Source organism: Ctenopharyngodon idella, chromosome 12, assembly GCF_019924925.1.
Source record: "Ctenopharyngodon idella isolate HZGC_01 chromosome 12, HZGC01, whole genome shotgun sequence".
Taxonomy (NCBI): domain Eukaryota; kingdom Metazoa; phylum Chordata; class Actinopteri; order Cypriniformes; family Xenocyprididae; genus Ctenopharyngodon; species Ctenopharyngodon idella.
Window position 1 is genome coordinate 8,990,215 of NC_067231.1, and position 19,088 is coordinate 9,009,302.

The 19,088-nt window shown below is 37.9% G+C and overlaps 1 protein-coding gene across 3 annotated transcripts in view; it reads left to right on the forward strand.

Moving 5' to 3' along the window:
* Nucleotides 1–19,088, forward strand: part of grid1b (glutamate receptor, ionotropic, delta 1b) — a 451,695-nt gene that overhangs the window by 395,907 nt on the left and 36,700 nt on the right. For all 3 annotated transcript variants that reach the window (XM_051913594.1, XM_051913592.1, XM_051913593.1), the window contains exons 7-8: nucleotides 2,861–3,022; nucleotides 6,860–6,979. In XM_051913594.1, the coding sequence (XP_051769554.1) occupies nucleotides 2,861–3,022; nucleotides 6,860–6,979 (282 nt within the window). The remainder of the gene's footprint in view (nucleotides 1–2,860; nucleotides 3,023–6,859; nucleotides 6,980–19,088) is intronic.

Here is a 19,088-nt window from a genome sequence, read left to right on the forward strand (position 1 = left end):
CCATGACTTTATGTTCTGTACTGTACATTATTTCTGTTAAGTGACAAGACTTTTGTCTAAGCAAAGTCTGACCTTTCTGTCCTAATTAAATAATTAAAAATCAAGGCATGATAAGATTTTATTTTGGTAAAATAAGCATAATCTAGAGGCCTTTGCCTTTCATTTAAGCCACTTCTGATTCCAAATGATCAACTAGAAGTCAAGTTATTATTTGTTGTTCCTACAACTTGGATAGGCGACAAGACTTTTGTCAGGGTGTGTATATATACACTATAAGGCCAAAAGTTTTGGTACGCCTGCCTTTACATGAACATGAACTTTAATGACATCTCATTCTTAATCCGTAGGGTTTAATATGGAGTTGGCCCACCCTTTGCAGCTATAACAGCCTCAACTGTTCTGGGAAGGCTTTCCACAAGGTTTAGGAGTGTGTTTATGGGAATTTTTGACCATTCTTCTAGAAGCGCATTTATGAGGTCAGGCAGTGATGTTGGCGAGAAGGCCTGGCTCGCAGTCTCCGCTCTAATTCATCCCAAATGTGTTCTATCGGGTTGAGGTCAGGACTGTGCAGGCCAGTCAAGTTCCTCTACACCAAACTCGCTCATCCATGTCTTTATGAACGTTGCTTTGTGCACTGGTGCACAGTCATGTTGGAACAGGAAGGGGCCATCCCCAAACTGTTCCCACAAAGTTGGGAGCATGAAATTGTCCAAAATGTCTTGGTATGCTGAAGCATTAAGAGTTCCTTTCACTGGAACTAAGGGGACAAGCCCAACCCCTGAAAAACAACCCCACACCATAATCCCCCCTCCACCAAACTTTACACTTGGCACAATGCAGCGCTCTATGATTTTACGTGGCCTACCACTTCGTGGCTGAGTTGCTGTTGTTCCCAATTGCTTCCACTTTGTTATGATACCATTAACAGTTGACCGTGGAATATTTAGTGGTGAGGAAATTTCACGAATGGACTTATTGCACAGGTGGCAACCTATCACGGTACCATGCTTGAATTCACTGAGCTCCTGAGAGCGACCCATTCTTTCACAAATGTTTGTAGAAACAGTCTGCATGCCTAGGTGCTTGATTTTATACACCTGTGGCCATGGAAGTGATTGGAACACCTGAATTCAATGATTTGGAGGGGTGTCCCAATACTTTTGGCAATATATTGTGAATATATATATATATATATATATATATATGTGTGTGTGTGTGTGTGTGTAATATATATAGGTAACTAGCCACTTTCTTGCTCCATGTCTTATATCCATGATAGTGATGCACTGAAATTTCAGAACTGAATAGTTTCAGCTGAAAAAGTTTTGGAGGGCTAAAACCATTGACTCAAACGGCAGGACTTAATTAGTGATTCTCTGATGGCATGTTTTGACTGTGACAGTGTCTATTTCTGCACATAAACATGGATAAGCTACAAAAGCATCAGATGTGTGGACGCTAGGGCTGGGTTGACAATATCGATTACTCATTTTTAATGGATCTTTATTTTGATGAACAGAGACGTTATTTCTACCATCCAATAATCACCATAAGATTTGTGCTTTGTTACTTTTGATATGAAAAAGTCTGGGCTTTCAACTTCTGCCACATGGAGCGCACGTGAACAGATCATCCTCTTTCTCTTCTTATTACTAGTTATAGTACAAAATAAACATGAATGAACATCAGAAGGTATGTTGAAAGAAACATTACAACTTACTGAAATGTATCATGTATTTGCTTAATGTTTCAACCTTGGAAAGATGTCAATAAAACAGTTTATAAACAATATGTCACATAATGTTACATTTACCTCAGGAAAGCTATTCAATGTACATAGCTCGCTAGAAAAAAAAAAATTAACTCTAAAGAGGATCATGTATGCTAAATGTATGCACTATATTACATGTTCATTATATTTTTACTTAAAGTGTTGCCTTCATTATTATATTATGTTTGAATAAATCTGTCATGAAAACAAGTTTAACACATTGAAACAGTTTATTTCAAAAATGAATCGGAGTAGAAACAATGTAATTAAAAAGTTGATATAAACGGCTTATGTGCAGTGTAAATGTTTATATGCAACTCAGTTTTTATTTGTTGATTTAAAGTGTTTATTAAATAAATATGGTTAAATAATTGATTATTGAATAGATATTATTTTCAACTTCATTTTTCAGCTAAATGAAATTAAAAATTCTATTTCAGTGTTTTGTTTAAAATTTGATTTTGATGCATTAATTCTAATAGATCAACTGAAGGCAAGTCTTGAAGAACCCATGTGCAGTTTATTTAATTTCAAAATGTGAACAGAAATACAATAAACAGCTTGACTTGGCTTGGCACAAAACAAGAACATGACACTCACCAACAAAGGTTACACTGAAAATACTTGACAAAGAACAAGGCAAACACGAGGGCTTAAATGCGCAAGGACTAATGACAAAGCAACACACATCTGTGAACATAATCAAGACGATTAACTAATGACAACCTAACACATGGGACTAGGGACACACATGACATGATCACATGAGGACAAGGGAATCACATGACAAAGGGGAGCACATGGCAAAACAGGAACATAACAATGAGACATGAATAAACTTCAAAATAAAACATGAAGTTTAAAATAAAACAAAAAGTGGTCCTTGCGCATTTAAGCCCTCGTGTTTGCCTTGTTCTTTGTCAAGTATTTTCAGTGTAACCTTTGTTGGTGAGTGTCATGTTCTTGTTTTGTGCCAAGCCAAGTCAAGCTGTTTATTGTATTTCTGTTCACATTTTGAAACATGAAACAAAACCAAAACTATACGTGACTTCAATAATAGTATTATATTTTTGGTTGTTTTGATTCCAGGTGTCCAATCTTTACCTTTATGACAGCGTGTTGATGTTGGCCAACGCATTCTATCGAAAATTAGAAGACCGGAAGTGGCACAGCATGGCCAGCCTCAACTGCATCAGAAAGTCAACCAAGCCCTGGAATGGAGGCTGGTCTATGCTGGAGACGATCCAAAAGGTACGATATGTTTGATACCAAGACTCTGTTTTGCTGCTTTATCACACTGTTGGGGGGATATCACATCTAGTATGCAAGACTAAAAGTGGCAAGATAGCGAGTATTTGAATAAAAGCAACTGTGACAAGATGATAGTTTCCTTTGCTTTACATCAAGTCCCAGACATATGGCTTTTTGAAATGCAAATTGCTTTCATCTAGGTTGTTTCCTGACTTCCCCTCTCACTGCTGCAATCACATTTCTCTTGAACACAAGCACAGCGGTCAAGCTGAGATAGCTGGTGGTTGTCCTCACATAGAACTCTCTTAAGGGCCACTGAAAGCTGCATAGTAGCTGGTGTGGTGGCCACAGCAGCTCATGTCTCATCTTACGAGTTCATGTCTCTGTGAGCTCTCAGGGGCAGCAAGCGGTCTAGTGTGTGTTCCTCAATTTCACGCCTTTTTAACTTTATACGAACCACAAAGAACTGCAAGAAACCGCTAATCGGCCCTGAGAGGGACACGCCATGGATAGATTTGTCTCTGAAACTTCCTATACACCTTTCATGGTGATGCTTTTTAAGCATTGAGCGACCCACACCACTTTAAACAGGTTAGTCCATTAAAGAAAACATTAAGAATTATTTTCAATAAAAATTTACTAAAAGGGGGCCAGTAAACTTATATAAGTGTTTATAACAGTTTCATTTTAATGTTATTTATATATAATACTATTATAGTTTTTAAATATTTTGAATTTGATTTTATTTTTATATTTTCAGCTTTCAATTTTAATTAGTTTAATTTTTATGTGCTTTTGTTATTTTTATTAGCATTTTATAAGCTAAAATGATTTTTGAATATATTTTTTTTCTTTGTTTTGTTTAGTTGCCAAGACAAATTTAATTTTACATATATTTCACTTGATATTGTAATCACAATTATTCATTTTGATTAATAGATCATAAAAGCATAAAAATACTTTGTGTGGTGCATGTGTAGGCTACACATCCAAAACCAACTGAGAACTGTGGATTACTTTATTGGTGTTTTAATCAAGACAGTGTCTAGTCCTCTTGTTTAATGTGCTTTAATATTGTGTTTATGCCTTGTTTTTTATAATTCAACCATTCCAGTTTTGTCATTTTGCTTACTTGCAGTGTATCCACCTTTTTTTAATAGGGTGAATATCAATGGTTTTCAAATAGTAAAGTACATACTGCATACTGTACTTGGTTTACTGTAGGTATATCTACATTTAGCTTTTAAATAGCCTATTTCAGTGAGTGTGAAATTTCAAGTTTGGTGAACTCTGACCTGTGAATTTGTAAGACACGTTGCCAATTGGAGATCAATATGTCACAAGGTTACCTCTGGCTGGATTTAAAGGGTTACTTCACCCAAAAATGAAAATAATGTAATTATCTACTCACCTTCATGCCGTTCCACACCCGTAAGACCTTTGTTCATCTTCGGAACACAAATTAAGATATTTTCCGAAGATTAACAAAGGTCTTACGGGTGTGGAATGGCATGAGGGTGAGTAATAAATTACATTATTTTCATCACAAACTTTAAAGCTGCAAGTTAGCAGTGTTGTTAGAAAGAAGAGAAGATGGTATATTTTGATTTTTCTAATGCTTGTTAATTTGTGAATTAATGGTCACACTGCCAATTCACAAACTGACATTTGGTCAGGACCCCTTTTCAGTTTTTAACGTGCAGGGTACTTTTATTTGTTTGCCTTATGCGTCAGAAAAAGACACATTTAATTATTTGCATTTTAAACATAAAAATGATTTTTAATAAGTATTTATACTTTCATAGATATTTTGAGCACCTAACCTCAAACCTTAACCTACCCACTTCTCAACGATATAAAACAAGTAACAGGCAAATAGAAGTACAGTCACAGGTATTTACTGACCAAAACTGACAAAAAAAAAAAGAAGTATAAAAGTATTACAAACAAAATTGTTGCATTCCAAGTCTTCTGAAGCCATATGATATCTTTATATGAATAACAGAGTGAAAATGATCCCGCACCATGAACGCCTGCAGTCATATCTCATTCATAGAAAGACGCGATCAGTCATGAGACACATGAGAGCCAATCAAAGCTGACGTGACACTTTTTCTGGCAGCAGTTTTTGAATTTGTGCACAGGATCTGAACTTTACAGCAGAGGGAAACAGTGATCGCTTATCTAACTGTTCTTCACACAAATCAATCGTTTGGCCTCAGAAGTCGTATCTGCCTGTTATATTTGTTTTATATTATAATATATACAAATGGGTAGGTTTAGGGGTGGGGTCTTGATACATGCTTAAACATGTCTAAATAGCGTAAATAAAACAAATATAAACAAAATTATGCTGGCTGAAATGATGCTAAAGGGCTACCCTGTGCGTTAAAAAGTGACACTGAGGGGTCCTGACCCAGTGTCAATTTGTGATGAGTTGGGAGTGAGAATGTGTTGCATTTAATTGTTATAAAACAATTTGTTATATAACAATTACAGATTAACAGGAGTTACACATTCACAAATTTTTACTAAGCATTGTTATATTCAGTATATTTACTAGGGATAGTTCACCCAAAAATGAAAATACTGTCATTACTTACTCACCCTCATGTTGTTCTAAACCCGTATGAGTTTCGCTCATCTTTGGAACACAAATGAAGATCTTTTTGATGAAATCTGAGAGCTTTCTGTCCTTCCATTAGACAGCTACATAACTACCACTCTGACACTTCAAAAAGTTCATAAAGAGATTGTGAAACTAATTAATATGAATTGAGTGGTTTAGTCCAAATTTTCTGAAGAGACTTGTCAGTTTTATATGATGAACAGATTTAATTTAGTCTTTTATTCACATGTAAATATTGATCAGCGAACATAAGCAGAAGCTCAACCGAACTTGCTTGATGCGCGAGAACAAAACTCTTGCAGAAGTTCAAACATGCTGCGTAACAGATGAGAATAAACCTCACTGGTTCTTACGGAAGCTCAAACATGTTGCGTAACACACGAGAACGAACCTCATTGATTCTTGCACGCGTTAAGCAAACATGCTTGAGCTTCCGTTTACCACAACTGATGTTTGAGTTGATGAATGTTTACATGTGACTATAAGCCTAAATTCAATCTGTTCATCATATGAAGAAAATTTGGACTAAACCACTCAATTCATATGGATTAGTTTTATGATCTCTTTATGAACTTTTTGAAGCGTCAAATTGGTATTTGCTTAGCTGTCTATGGAGGGACAGAAAACTCTCAGATTTCATCAAAAAGATCTTAATTTGTGTTCCAAAGATGAGCGAAGGTTTGGAACGACAAGAGGGTGAGTAATTAATGACAGAATTTTCATTTTTTGGGTGAACTAACCCTTTAACACATTGACTAGATTTAATTGGAAAATGACTTTTTTTCCCATCTTAATTATCAATGGGCCATGAAAGCTGTCTAGCTAAATTTAATCAGTTTTAAAAACATATCTCGATATATAGCTGTTTCTGAATACCAGATGTTGTTCTGTGTATGCACCTCAGACTTTTGCACATCCTCTCACTCAGCAGCTGTATGCACACATAAAATGAACTGTTGATATGCATGCAATACTGGTCTGATTGGGCAAAGGGGCAGTGATGCTAACTGAGCCAAACCTTTCTCCCACTGGCCCCAGACCATGAGGCAATTCCTATTGTCAAGCCCAAGAAAGTTTAAAGATTTGAAATTGCAATTGGTAAAGTCCAATGTATAAAAGGGTACAGCACATTGCACTTTGATCTGGATCAGTTCTTTTCTACTGTGTTGCTTTATTGTTCATTGATTCAGACAGTCTTGTTCCCACAGGGCCGTATAACTGGTCTCACTGGAATTATGGACTTCATGGACAATGGATCAAATTCCCACGTTCAGTTTGAGATTTTGGGGACCAGCTTCAGCGAGACGTTTGGAAAAGACATAAAGCGCGTGAGTTAAATTGCCCGGGCTTTCATTTCTAGTACCTGGTGTAAAAGCTGTCTTTTGACATGATTTCTGATTATTTTTTCATTTCCAGTAACCTTAGGTAAAATGAAAACTGAAATCGATTTCCCTGCAATTTGTCAATGATGAACATGGAGGGCAAGCACTCTGCTTTTCTGAAAGACTCGCCATTGAGAACAACATGACTTAATGCCATCCTCACCTCGTTGTCAAATGTCTTAGAGGCAAGAGCAAACAGCAGTGATGAGCTGAGCTTATAGGCCTGATAGGCCAGGCCAAACATGTTGTAATACGAACTTTATGACTATGTGCACTACCTATTGTGCATGTCATAAAGTGTTCCCTACACACAGTCTATTCAATTCCATGTCTACCACTAGATGGTTTATTTATCCCACAGTTGGATATTCTAATTAGCTTTTGCTGTGCTTTTTCCTAGAACAATCACAAGTAATTTTCATTGCAGACATGCTTTCGGCTTTTCTCTTCATAGCTGTATTTGCTGATTTTTTTGCTCTGTTTTTGTAGCTATAAACTGTTTGGGTCCATCCATCATTTAAAAGAAAGAGTAATATAAATTACAGGAGAGGAAACAGTCTGCTGGTAATGAAGATTTAATCACCCTGCATCCCAACCTGAATTATGAACCCACTGTATCACATTATAGCCATTAGGATCCACAGTGCCACAGCCATTTACTCCCTGCCCGCACACACACCGGCTCCCCCTCATACAAAGCACATTTATTAGCTATAATGAAAGGAAAGGACAGCTAATGGTACGTCAAGTGTACTCAGTCCTGTTGTTGTTCATTATTAGAGCACCAGCTTTAGTCTTCTAAGCAGTGCCGCCCAAGAAGAGATTAATGTAGCCAACTGCATTTCCACCCTGCTATGGAGACAAACAGCGAGATGTGCTGTTAATTTGACATATGTCATGGTTTGAAAGCAGAGGCAAATACATTTCCTGGCTAAACGAGAAACCCTTTGGAGGTTAAAGAAGGCCGGAAAGTTTCAAGTGATTTCTTCAGTGGTGACTCAGTACCCTGTTTGCTTTTGTCTTATATTTTAGTCAAGTGTTTAGTCTCTCTAAATGGCTTTTATCTGACTGCTTCTATATATTTGCTCTGTATGAAAATCTAGTGAGCTGCCTACCAAGACAGATCAACATTTGTGCTGCACTCCCATCACTAACACTCTTTCTACACTGGACGTGAACGACGTGTCTTGTTGTCACGTCAAACGAAAAAAAAAAGAACCCATTGTAATCAATGATGCTGTCTTCACTAGAGCAACAGCAGTAGATGTTGTTAACTCTGTTTCTAATGTACTTTCGCGTACTTTCGGCAACAGTACAAACGGATGAGGGAAGAATTATCATTGAGATGATCTTGAACATTCCTTTTGACACGTCTGGAGCAGATAAGCTGTTGCAGCGTATTTTGGGTGTAAGTCTTTTCCAAGTTGTACCTCATTTTGGCAGTGTCACATCTGACCCTTCACAGATGAGGAAATTCCTCAATGAACTGCAACAAGCTCAGAGAACTAATATCCATCAAGATGGATTAAATGAGATATGTAGATTATAAATACAGGGAGACTGACACTTTTAAAACTCTAGTGTTTTTTGGGCTATTTATCATGAATTTCCCCACATATGTCTGCTACAAACCTACAACCGAAGTGAGTTAAAACCATAGGTTGGGTGGTTTGTAACACTATTATTTGTTATTTTATTATTTACCCCTATCAGTCCCTTCCCCCAATTCCACTCTAAATAATTTTAAACATTAATTCAAACAAAAAAAAAAAAAAGAGCAAAAATTACTAAACAAAGACAGATTGTGTGTCATGTATTGCCTGTCTTCATACTTATGTTTTCTGGTTCCATGACTCTTGTCCCTATAGCGCCATGTTTTTTGATGAAAACATTCCAGGATTTTTCTCCTTATAGTGGACTTCAATGGTCTCCAAACGGTTGTAAGTCAAAATGACAGTTTCGGTGCTTATTCCTCGTCTGGTATCTAGTAATTTTTATACTGTGTATTTGTAAGAATACTGTATCGTCTTTAGCTTTGCAACATTCTAACAGTCACTTATTGGAGTCCATTTCAGTTAGGATGTTACCTCATATGTAGACAGTGCACAGCATGGCAGCTCACTATGTTTTAAAACAGAGCTGTTATTTTTCTTTGATTCTTCTCATGCACCACACTATTACGTCCTCATTTACTTTTCCATATTCTTTCTATTGTAATTGTCCAGTTAGGGGTTTTTTTGTTGTTGGTTTTTTTTTTTTTTTTTTCTGGCAGCGTCGAAATTTTAAAGTAATTGAGATCTCATTTCATAATGTAACTTTCAGCAGTCTTTGTTGCTATACTACTTTGGAATCAAAGGCTGATTGGAGACAAAGAAATTGGACAATGTGATAGAACATTGCAGAGCTATTACTAAAATTGCTAAAATTGGTCAAAGGCGTGTCAAAATAGGTATAATGTAATTGTGGAGGTCTAAAAGAATAGCCCTGCACCAATAGTTAAAAACACATTTCACTGAGATTTGAGGATTCTAAAATATGTGTCCCCCTTGCAAAAAAAATACTGTAATTCCACTGTACTTTGATATATACCATGTAAGTGAACTATTACCATATTAATTTTATAAAGCTACTGACCTTACTACATCTTAAAATGCACAGTAATACTATAGTACTTCTTCATTAATGTCCCTGTAATGGCAGCAAATTTAAGCTCTGTTTTCTGAGTTCACTTACTAGTTACTCACTGCTCCTCATTAAGCAGTTTTTACTAGAAACAGATAGATATGTGCAACATAACAGATTACTGAGATCTGTTGGGACTACTCGAAAGTGGCAGCAATGATCCATCATGAAAACACATTGATTCTATTATTTGATTTTTGCCTAACATTATTCAGCTTCAACACATTTCACACTAATTGAAGTCCAGTAATAGAGCTGTTTATACAAGGTGGTGATAAACACTATGACAGACAGTTTGTTGGGTCAGCTGTTCTGTCTTTCCTCTGAGCTCTTATAGCTGCCATTTGCTAATCATAAGGGTGTGCAATATCTATTGTGTATGATATCGTAATTGTTGTTTTAATGATGTGGAACCTAACATTATCAAGAAATCCACTCACTTTGCAAAAAAATTAATAAAATAAATAAATAAATAAATAAATAATAAACACGCCTTGAGAGTGCACTCTTTCACAGTGTGATATAGCCTAGTAGTTAGGATGCCCCCAAAATTCAATACAGTATATGGGGGTAAAAATGCCCCGTGTGAGTTTTTGTCTTATATACTGTATGATACAGTTAAGCAATATCGCACAAGGAAGTGTGATGTTTTTCCTGAAAATCAGCACATTTGCAAATGTGATATTGAGTTTATACAACAGTTCAGTAAACAAGTTCATATTGTGAGTTACATTTTTGCTCTCTTTTTTTCCCCTATTTTGCCAACAAAAATAGATTCAAGCAAAGCCGCAACAAAACAGTTGTGTGTCTCCGAGCAACACACAGAGGTGTTTAGTTTCTGAATTCATCAGCTGTTTGAACAAGTCAATTTAATGAATGACTCAAAGGGCCCTATCATACACCCGGCGCAATGCATTGCCAGGCGCGACGCAAGTGTTGTTGGTTTTTTTTGCTAGTTTCAGCCCAATGCAGTTATCATTTTCACGTCCTGCACCACGTTGTTTAAATAGCAAATATATTTGCACCCATTTGTGCGCCCACGGGCGTGCTGGTCTGAAAACGAGGTGTGTTCAGGCGCATTGTTGGCGCATTGCTATTTTGAGGCAACTGAAATAGACTGACCAACTGAAACTTGGTCTAAAGTCAATGGCGCAATATTTTTTTTATTTATTATTATTATTTTATTTTTTTTTATTTTTTTTTTTTGTTATTTAAAGAGCGCGTTAGTAATATGTGCATGCACACTCTGCTTATTACATACACAGGGACACGCAGCAGCACACAAACATGCCAAATATTAAAAATAAAAGGATTACAATGTAAAAGATTATTATTGTGTGCATAAAGATAAAAATGCTTTAGTGAAATCTGGCTTGTCCCATAGATGGTCCCATAGATAGTTTTTCCACTTGCAAATTCCGCCACGTAACTCTGATTAGTTTATTGCAGATTACGCCCAAAACACACCCATTACTCATTAAGAGAATAGCAACAATCCTTTTAGACATCATTCCCATCGTTAAACTAGCAAAAGTGGATTCGGACATGCCCCCTAGTGCACTTGCGCCGTGCGCTTTAGACCATGCGCTTAGATCGTTAAAATAGGACCCAAAGACTCAGTTATTAAGGCAGTGACTTGGTGCCACTACTGGAGGTTTTAATTTCATATTTAAAGTATCATTTCATTAATAATAATAATTTCAACTTTCTAAATATTTTAAGACATTAATCTCATAGCATTATTTATGAAATTGTAATTGCAGTAAAAATACACCTAAATGCTGCTTTAAATGCTTCTGTGCCACTTCAGCAGTGCAAAAATGGATTTTGTTGATACTGATTTCATTTAATTGATAACAGTCTATAGTGTCTTATTGTTCTAATTTAATTTATTGGTTAAATGTAAGAATCTGACAAAAGATGATGCATACATCTAATAAGCCTATAAAAAGATAAAATGTCCTTTGAATTCAGTTTAAAGCTGCAAATGAAAAAGGTATTTTTTGTCACTGCTGTGAACTAACCGTTTCACAGAAAATGAAGAATATGAAAAGCTTGTCAGCTGTTCACGACAGGCCTGAACCAGTCAAGATACAGTACCAGCACAAAAACACACTGAACAAAATGTCCTCTAATTATTGTTATCGACAAAATCCCAGAAAATATTGAGATTTTTCTTTTGTCAATATCGCACAGCTCTAGCTAATCACGAAATAGCAAAGCCCAGATAAGCTTCTGAAGCTCTGGCTTGGTCCCAGTCACATATCAGGCCAGGCTTTGCCACCAAACAAAAGTGTAGCTTACATCTGTTCTTGCTATTGAATTAACAAGCTATTAGATGTCCTGGTACCATGAAACACAGATGGTCCTGATGCTGAGTGAAATGTTATTCAGCATCATTGAAGAAGATGTGGGATGTACTGACTTCACTTGAACTAACTATTAGTATTTCATAAACATGATATTTTTAAAATTCTTAAATATGCTGTGTAAATATGATTATGAATTCCCTTTTTTAATCCTAAAGCAATATACAGTGACAGTGGGGATGAACATTGCTCTGCTTCTGCAGCCTTTGTGCTAAAACTTGATTACTTGTTTTAGCTTTGAATGGCAACCATAAAGCACAACACTGACTCAGCACATTAAAATGACAAGAAAAAAAGGCCTGTCCCACTAGCTGTCTTAGTATAATCATAGTCTGTCTTAGTCATAGTCTAGAATTTTAAATTCTCGTTTTATACAAAACAGACTGGCAAAAACTAACGGATGTCCACACAGTCCTGTTTGCTTTTACCCAGCCATTTATTATTTAAAAACCGTTATCCCAAAGTCATCGAGGTCTCAGCAAAGAGATAAATGCTTGTCTAGTTTGGGGTCAAGACTGATAAGACATCAAATAGAAGATGAAGGATATGCTTTTGTTTGTTCGTTGAGTCTCTTGAGCCCCTGGATAAGACGGCCATCTATCAAGTCTTCAATTTCATTTGTCATTCGAGAGAAAACTTTTGCGGAAAGCTGGAAAAAAAAAAAAAAACTGACAGTATTTGATGAATTGGTGGCCTCCTCATCCTCGTCTGTGCTCTTTCAGATCATCACTCTAAGCAGAGCCGTGACAAACACAGACAGGGTGAAGCATCTTCAGACACTTGTGTTTAACACTGCTGTCTACAGGAAGCACCCAAGTATTTTTAGTCATATGTTGGGTAAAGCTCATATGCTGGGAAAAGGCTCAATGATTCATTTGCTGTATAGCCAATTGAGCTTCACCAGACAATGATTGAAGTGGTGTTGCTGTGTCCGTGTTTGGATAGCGCCACAATGTTTACACTTTTCAGGGAAATTAAACATATGATGACTTATATTTGTCTGCACATTAAGGGGTATGAGCAAATATTTTCACATTGAAATAATTACATTCAGCTTTAAAAACACTATGACAACAAATGTAGGGTTTTTTGGGCTTTTTAAACCTTATGCATGTGTGCCCACTACTGGCGGAACTCAAGCATAAGGTTTAAATGAAACGCACTAAGCCCTTGATCATTTAGAATTCACTATGGAACTGATTTATTATTTAAACCCCTTTTGTACTTATGAATTTGTTTTATGCAACATTCTATATGCTTATAAGTTGTTGGAGAAAATATAGCTATAAAATCCTATAGGTATATGAGCTGTTGAAGAAAAATAAAATTACACAAATGAAAAATATCAATAGTATAAACTTTGACTATGAATTTGAGGTAGCTACAAATATTATGCGATTAATTCTCAACATAAATAATAAATTATACTCTATTATGCGATTAATTCCCAAAATAATCAATTTATCATACACTTCAGTTAAGCACAATCGGCTGTGATGTCACAATCAAGTTGAATTGTGGGATATAGAGCTGCTTGAAGTGTACATTAGAGTAGACTCGCTTCCTCGGATGAGGGTCTGTCCATATAAACTTCCCACGTCCACTTCAGTGACGTGAATAGATCCCTGGAAAATTAATTTTAGTTAATCTGATTAGTTAACCTTCGTCCAGCTGTTCCTGTTTAGTTCCCTCATTTACTATGTGTATTTATACTCCCTGTTCTGTTCAGTCCTTGGTCAGTTATTGTTTGTGTGAATGTGGTTATCGTCGTCTAAGTGTGCTACTTGATTAAAGACATTGTTATTCTCACCAGTTCCTTTGTTGCGCCCCTTTAACAACCATCCACCGTGACAGAATAACCGACCACTCAAGAACAAGTAGGCTAAAACAGATGAACTCACTAGCGATGCGTCTTTTCTTTTCCTCCTGGAGAACAGGAAGCATCTGGGGTACTTGGGCTGGATGCTTCGAAATGGCGGCCTCTCCCTCAAAGCCAGCGAGCCCGAGGCACTTACCGAGGTCATTACAGAACCAGAGCTGGATGACATCAAGGCCCTGGAGTCGACGCGTGCGGATCAGTCCATCGCAGAGCCAGGAGCAGACCTAGACCTGATCGATCTGTGGTCCATGGATCCAGTTCCCACCCAAGTCCCCTCCCTTGAATCCTTGTCTTCTTCGCCAGTCCCTTCCGGATATTTGGATGGTCCGGTCCCATCCGGAGATCTTCTGCCTGTATTCCTGCCTGACTTCCTGATCCCGCCTCCATCGCTGGTCATGTCCAGTCCCCTGGATCTCTCGGCACCACTGGTGTTGTCCAGCTCCTCGGCTCTGCCCCCGCTGCTAGTTCCATGCGGCTCATCCATCTTGCCTCGGCTTCCTCTTCACCAGCTTGGCTTGGGGCAGAGTCCCCTGCTTCACCTCAGGCCTCCAGGCCCATGTCTCCACCTCGGCCTGTCAGCCCATCACCATTGCCTCGGCTCACCGCTCCCACATCACCTTCATGGCCCATCTTCCCAGAAACTCTGCTGAGTTCCCTCGTCACTCCAGGTCGGCCTCCAGCGGCCGACGGACAGCTTCCACCATGGAGTTCCGGGATTTCGGCTGTGCCTACACCCTGCACCTCTACGGCGTCATCGGGCTCCTCCCTTCCTCCGACCTCCCCGTCATCCTCGCCCTGGTTATCCAAGTCCCCGTCGCCGCCTCAGTCCCGTGAGCCAGCAGCTCAGCGCCAGGCCTCTGGGCCTTTGATGTCGCCCAGGTCCGTCACCCTCTCCATTCCGCCGATTCCTCCTCTCACCATGGTTCTGCTTCCACCGATCGGTGCCAGGGTTCCATCCACCCCCTCTGTCAGGACTCCGGCCTGGATCCTCCCACCATCAGCGCCACCATGGTACCTGTGCCTATCTATCCCAGGCTCCTATCCGTCACAAGCTCCATGCCCTCCACCGAAGCCTCCGCCCTCTTTCTTCATCCTGAATTTTCTTTATCACAGCACGAGGTCACGCCTTTCCGCGGGAGGCGTTATGTCACATGTTCAGTTTAGTTCAGTTCTGTCATGTCTGCATTAGTTGTCATTACTTGCTATGGCGTCTGATTAGTAAATCTTCATCCAGCTGTTCCTGTTTAGTTCCCTCATTTACTATGTGTATTTATACTCCCTGTTCTGTTCTGTCCTTGGTCGGTTATTGTTTGTGTGAACGTGGTTAATAAAGGCCTTCTGAAGCGAAGCGATGCAATTTTGTAAGAAAATTATCCATATTTAAAACTTTATAAAGTCAAATAACTAGCTTCCGGCAGACGACCGTACGCATACTGCGCAAGTCGACTTGCACCAAATGAGTAACCCCTGAAGTAATGTATGATGCAGGATATAGGAGTATCGTAAGTTTAGACACCTAAGGCAGTTTAAACAAATAGGGCTGTGCAACAAACTTATGCTCCTCTTCTCTTATATTGAAATCCTCTTTAAAAAATGATAATTTTAGACTTCTAACTTGTGACTAGTGTTTTGATTTGCTCTATTCTCTGTGCTTCCGCATTCGTCATTATATCGTGTGTCGTGTCAGAGGATACTCTTCCACCATAAATCAATGCTTACGGCCATCTAGTTATTATAGTTAATAAAGTTTTAAATATGGATAATTTTCATACAAAAACCCATCGCTTTGCTTCAGAAGGCCTTTATTAACCCCCTGGAGCCGTATGGATTATTTTTATTATGGATGGATGCCTGTTTTTTTTTTTTTTTTTTTTTTTTTTCCATCATCAACTGTAGTTTTAATGTTGTCTTTGTAAATAATCACTTTCCCATATTGCCACGAAGGAGAATCGGAGAGTCACATTCAGGGGACATACGACACACTGTATTTTTGTATTTATTTCAACAAATGACAACCAAAATCAAACTCATAGAAGCTCATGAACAGTTTTGAAGTGGCTGTGTGCAAGTTCATTCACAAGCGAGTGAGTCATACTTGCAAATGTAATGTTAATTATTACACAAATTAACCAAATACAAAACTCAGCTAAGTATGTGATTATTTTGAGTGAAAGGCAGTGGGTTTATTTAGTGACATTATTACATTTGCTAAACGTCGTCTTCCCTCACCTCCTCAACCAAGGCGAAAATTGAATTACACAGTCCAGTCTTTTTCCCCGAACGATGATGTGAGTTCCTGTTGCAATTCTCGATTCAGCATAAATGACCTACAATGGCGACATCTTTCACAATCACGACAGAAAATTAAAATACTGCCCTTAATATCACTAGCAGAAAGGCAGCGCAATATAAACAAACCAAACTAGAACTGAACATGGCGTGACGGCAGCTTCATATTCTCTATATACTGTCTCTGGCAGGAAAGTCTTTCAATTCAGTAGAAAAGTCGCTCCTCTTCATAACATAAGGATCACGTCCAACATATGTTGTGATTTTCTGTTTATACCTTTCTAAACCAGCACAGTATGGACTTTTCTCCATCTTTTCCATTCTAATTTTCACTGCTTGCCCTCCACCGGAATTTCGCGTGTCATCAGAACCACGTGATTGCAAACAACCTATTATAAAGCTCGGATGAGCAATTATATTTTTAAATATATCTCTGACTGTGTTCATCTGAAAGAAGATAGTCATATACACCTAGGATGGCTTGAGGGTGAGTAAATCATTGAATAATTTTAATTTTTGGGTGAACTAACTCTTTAAGACATAACCGAATATGTTTGCTTGCTAGGATACTCACCACGACGGGCATGATGAATCCTAAAAGATTCCTCTGATCCTAGACCAAAATCTGAAGTCTTTGATCGCTAGTTTGACATGTTTGCTGACAGCCGATTAATGACCATTGTGATAAAATTTCACCTCCAACGAAATTCTGTCAGTGTCAGAAGATTTGACAAACAGTCTTGCAGTGTGACTTCTCTTACGGCAACCGTCAAATTTAAAAACCAATAAGAGTGCCAAACCTGACGCAATTATTGAAACAACAACAAACCAAACCACCACTTGCTCCACACACATCATCTTTTGTTTTTTTGTTTGTTTCTTTTCAAGACAAGCCATAATCAAAATTAATGCTAGAAATTGTTTTTGTTTGCTTGCCACCATTTCAATCCTGCATGTAATGCAGCTCACAGTCACTGAATGTGTCACAGATTCATGATGTAAAACTCCAGACAAGTCTTCTATTGTGCATCTATTTTAAACGTGTCTTGACTGCCGTACAGTCAGACATGAATGACAAGTGAGATCTTACAGTGTGACATGGCTTACAGTGGAGATCATGTTCATACAGTCTGACAAGCAACAGTCTTAAAGGACTATTATAAATCGACAATGTACACCCATCTTTACCCAAACTTGCCAACAAGGCTACTTTACGCCAGTGTGAATGCATTAGCATCGACTCGCATGAATCGCAGGTGTTTCATATATGAGATGAGGACATGGCTGCAGCCAAAAGCAGCATGCCCAGTGCAAGTAGGCTTTGACTTGTTTAGGCTTTAATTATAGTTAACATTATTTAATTTATCCATTATATTGAAGAGACCTTTTTGAAGGATATTGGTTTACTTATGCCTTTTTAAACACTTGAGATTAACTGTGACTTGAGCTTAACTGAGAGTGTCTGTAGACGTTTAAGAGGCTGTTGTGTCGATTACAATATTAAAGTGTTCAGTTTTATTTCAACTTTAGAAAATAAACATCACAAATCAGCTGTGTCTTGTTTTTCACTGGCATATCTCTTAGGTGTTGAGGACTAGGGCATCTTTGAGCCTACATTCACTATCCCAGCGACAATTCTTCCAGCATCCCTCCTCCTCCCCATTTCCTCCTCTATTTTTCTTATTCCCCCTCTATGCAGTACTGTTATAGGGGGGTTTAACTCGGAACTCGAGCCGAGCCTCGGGTTCGAGCCTCCTGCAAGGACAGCAAGCCAAGTTTGTTTTACCATTAACCATTCAGACTGAATGGGCAGGCGAACTTGTGAAACCATATTTGACATAAGTATGGCTTTCAAGTACTCTTTACACCTCTGCCAACACCACCCCACACACTTATAGAGGCTTTCATTTGTCTTCATTTTCACTTTATGTCTGTTTAGAATGATGCTCGGTGAGGAAATTAGAAATTTCATAAATTTTTCAACATTACAAGCTTTCCCCTGTGCCACTGCTATAGGGCTGTTTGTGTACATACTGTAATGAAGAAATACCTTATGGCTAAGGATGCCAAGTATTGGCTAAAAGAAACATGCTTTTAAAAATGAGGATTCTAGGTCCCCGAGGCAAGTGATGGCACAGTTATGCAGCCATTAGATGCATTTTGTATTTTGATCCAGTGCCACCACCTGGAACCAGACCAGCATGGTACTGGTCCTCATGGACAAGTAATGAAGAGAAAATGCTGTGCTTCCTAAAGGAACATGCCTGCTACTTTTATACATGCATGCAAATGTTAATTTCCCTAATTCGGAGTATGTTCTATAGCATGTTATTATCCACTTCACTTGTGTAAAACAAATTACATGTATTTACAGCTAATGCAAACACCTCAAATAAGAACTCTTGCACAACACGTGCATCACATTGAAATGAGCTTAATCCTCATTGTTAAATGATGTGATTAAACCTCATTATTACCTGTTTCCTGTAAATTAATGATTAATGAGATTAGTCTTTTAAATCAAGTTATTAAATGTAGTGTCATTGATATTGACACTTACGGAGTAGACAAAGTAGATTGTGTATATTAAGTTTTATAAATTCACCATTTTAGTGTGCAAATTAATCATAATAGAATTTAATTTAATAATTCTCAGTTCTGTTTAATGTAATAATTCTCAGACTCCCCACTCAAGACAACTGCATGTTTTCTTATACTATCCAAAATACTGAGAGTGAGAGACACACATAATATAACAAACATGCACATTATTAAGCATGTTATGTTAACTTTTCATGCTTATGCTTTGAATGGGTTTGTGTGTGTGTTTGTTTTT